The 3,825-nt window shown below is 40.5% G+C and overlaps 1 protein-coding gene across 1 annotated transcript; it reads left to right on the top strand.

Moving 5' to 3' along the window:
- The first annotated feature begins 242 nt into the window (after positions 1-242).
- LOC117470828 (general transcription factor II-I repeat domain-containing protein 2B-like) lies at positions 243-3,175 on the top strand. Its single transcript, XM_034115713.1, has 3 exons — positions 243-1,289; positions 2,345-2,424; positions 3,125-3,175. The coding sequence occupies exons 1-3, from the start codon at positions 281-283 to the stop codon at positions 3,173-3,175; spliced, it is 1,140 nt and encodes a 379-aa protein (XP_033971604.1). The 5' UTR covers positions 243-280.
- Positions 3,176-3,825: the final 650 nt, after the last annotated feature.

Consider the following 3,825-nt stretch of genomic DNA (forward strand, 5'->3'; position numbering starts at 1 on the left):
AGCCGCATTTGAGCAAGTCCCGCTGTCCAGGCGAACCGTGACTAGAAGGATCGAGGACATTGCGGGGAATCTGGAGCTTCAGCTGCAATGTGAAGTGGCAAGTTACGACTTTTTCTCCTTGGCTTTGGACGAGAGCTGTGATGTCCGCGACACAGCCCAGTTACTCGTATTCGTCCGCGGGATAACACCGGACTTCAAGATTACGGAGGAGCTGGCAGCAATGCGGTCGATGAAAGGGACGACTACAGGGAGCGATCTGTTCACGGAGGTAAACGAGTGCATGGACACGCTGGGACTGAAATGGGACAGACTGGCAGGTGTCACAACGGACGGTTGTCCAAATCTTACCGGAAAAAATGTCGGACTTTTGAAACGTATGCAAGATAAAGTGACTGAAATCGACGCGGATCAGAAACTGGTATTTTTGCATTGTATTATACACCAACATGTGTTGTGCAAGTCAGTGCTAAAAAGTAACCATGTTATTGATGTTGTTACTAAAATAGTAAACTTCATCAGGGCAAGAGCTTTGAACCACAGACAGTTTATCGCACTTTTGGAGGAGCATGAGACTGAGCATCGTGACATCGGCTACCACACAGCTATCAGATGGCTCAGCCTGGGCAAAGTGCTAAAAAGAGTGTGGGACCTGAAAGCAGAGATTCGAGAGTTTTGTGAGAAGAAAGGCAAAGACTTCCCAGAGCTCTCAGATGAGGACTGGATGGCAGATTTTGCATTTGCTGTTGATGTGACTGCACTGATGAATGAACTGAATACCAAACTGCAAGGCAAGGGCCTTTTTGTTCATGAAATGCACAGCCTGGTGAAGGCTTTCATGACAAAGATGCAGTTTCTTTCAAGCCAACTGGAGAGCAACAATCTTACTCGCATGCAAACCCTGAAAGAAGTCACACCATCAGCTGATCACCTCCGCAGGTACTCATCCATGTTGGGAGCATTGCATGGTGAGTTTTCAAGGCGATTTGAAGATCTCAGAAAAATCGAGGATGAAATGCACCTGATTTCCTCTCCCTTTACCTGCAGTGTGGATAATGCACCCAGTGATGTTCAGCTGGAACTCATCGACCTGCAGTCTGATGCAGTACTGGCAGAGCACTTTAAGTCAGGATCTCTGCTGGATTTCTACTCTTCTCTCAAGGAGGAGAACTTTCCAAACATGAGGAGACATGCTCAGAAGATGTTGGTTCTCTTTGGCTCGACCTACATATGTGAACAAACATTTTCAATTATGAAGTTTACGAAATCCAGGTATAGATCCTCTCTCACTGATGATCATCTGTCAGCTGTGCTTCGCATCTCCACCTCAGACATTCAACCTGACTTTGATGCACTCGTTAAAGCCCAGCAGAGACTAGATTTCTCTCACTGAACAAGAAAAGAGAACTTAAAAACACCAAATGAGGTGGTTAGACTACAAATGTTGGCATGTAAAGGCACCAACTAGCAGTGAACTGGGACACTTTCTTTGGAAGCCTTTTTCTCAAAATCACAGTTCAGTGATGTTTAGTGACAGTTCAATATGATGTATCTTGCTTAATATTTGGAGTACAAAGACAATATTGTGATGTCTTCAGAATGCTAAGAACCTCTTTCCAACAGTAAATGAAACTCAAAATGTGTTTGAGTGAATGTGACTGAAAATATTCACTAATATGAGTCACAAATGGTGAAAAACGTTCATTTTGTTTACCATTGTTTTGGGACATTTGATTTAATAAATGACATTTTTTTGTAAGGCAACCTCACTTTTTCATTGCTTAACTATAACATATACTCTTACCAGCTTGTCAAAACAATGCTATTTACTGCTTTTTATAAAGAAATACAATTAATATTATGCAGAATTGAGTTCAGCCTTTTGGCCCGGCCCTCCACAATATTTTCAGTTTCTCATGTGGCCCCATGGAAAAAATAATTGCCCACCCCTGATATAGAGTAATGCACAGATGAATTATTATTACATAGAGTATTGCACAGATGAATTATTATTGCATACAGTATTGCACAGATGTTACTGTTATTCTAAATAATCCTAATCATGTTTTTATTTTTCCTGTTTTACAGCTTCATTACAACGCTTACTATCACCAACACACACATATCCACACACACACACACACACACACACACATATAAAACCAACGGCACTTTTAAGAGCCACTCTCACTGTCTTTCTTTCTATCACTCACTCACTTTCTCTTTTAATCACTCTCACTCTCCTGTCTTTCTCTCACTCTCTTCATTTTGTGTATTGTTTGTATTGTTTGTATATTGTGTCTGTATTGTTTGTATTATTTGTATGCCATGTCCCTCAACCCTGAAGTGAGGGTCTTTGAGGATCCCAATGAGGCCACGATGCACATGGCAGCATTGATTAGCGAGGCTCATCTCCATGAGGCCAGGGTGAGGCTTTTCATGATAAGCAAATACCCAAGTCTGTAATATAATCATTGCTATTGCATTTTATTGATGTAATGTAAAGGGTCAGTTAGACCTTTTTATGCAACCGTTAAATAATTGCTAAAATATAAGTGCTGCTGTCTTATGTTGTATTACAACTTTGTTGTTGATCTCAACCTCTGAAAAAATATAGGCTGCCATGGCCACGGAAACCCCTGCCATCCCTCCGAAAAAGAAAAGAAAAAGCAGGAAGAGACCTCTTTCTAATCCAGTGGTCACACGCAGACGTGAGAGACAACGGGAAACACAACGTTCCGCATCAGGTTTGATCTTTACTATATCATGATTTCTAAGTCTAAGAATAAAGATAATTCATAACAAAGTTATTTTGGTGTACACAGTATGAAATTATGTAATTTAAAGATACCTCTTGACAAATCTGTTGCAATGTTTAAAACATTTTCAAATTAAATCAAGATATTTTAAGAGCCTGTGACTGATAATCCTTGCTTGTGTTGTATTTTTGAAAATGTGTACCTCGATTTGGATAAAAGTATGGCAAATGTAAATTGTCATTGTGATGCTGTGGTAATATGTTCTTAGTTTCATTACCTGCAGTCCTTACAGAGCATTTTCATATTACAATTAGTTGGTGTAATTTTAGATTGATTGAAGGGTTAAGCAAAAATGACTGTCTCTGCAGCTTCACAAGCCAGAAGAGACGATCCGGTGCATGAGGAAGGCCTTCAGCTAGAACATCAAGAGTTTGGTAGTCTTGGTGAGTATATTGGTTATAACAGCAGTTGACTGGCACTACAGTTTTTCCCAATTTTTCCATTTTTATACTCATCTAGTTAATCATAATAAAGTATTGAGTATTGACTGTTTCATGACAAGTGAATGCATATTTGGTATAAGTATCACTTGATAATATTGCTTTGGATGCATATAATGATTCATAGCATGTTGCTATTATTAGTCCGCATATATTTTTCCAACTCAAAAGTGGTTCAGTATACTACCTTAATATCCATCATACCAGTTTTAGGGTGGCTTAACAGCTGTTTTATTTTTTAGAAACACATCTCCAAGAGTTAAGGGACACCCTAACTGCAGTCCAGGTTCCGGAGGCAACAGACGGAACGGTTTCTGCCTGGGCACAAAGGCAGCTTCTCACAGATGTGAGAATGAAAACGGCTAGGCCAATGCTTTTTAATGCAAAACTCTCAGCTGAGAGAATAGCCATTCAGAAGTGCCACAGATGCTGTGCAGAAGAAGCGGCTATTAGGTGCCTGGACTGTGTTCTACTGGACATGGAGTTCCTCTGTGCAACCTGTGACATGGAAGCCCACAAGAGGAATATCTTCCATGACAGAGAGGCTGTGTTCAATGGATTTCTGGAGC

This window comes from Trematomus bernacchii, unplaced genomic scaffold (assembly GCF_902827165.1).
Source record: "Trematomus bernacchii unplaced genomic scaffold, fTreBer1.1, whole genome shotgun sequence".
Taxonomy (NCBI): domain Eukaryota; kingdom Metazoa; phylum Chordata; class Actinopteri; order Perciformes; family Nototheniidae; genus Trematomus; species Trematomus bernacchii.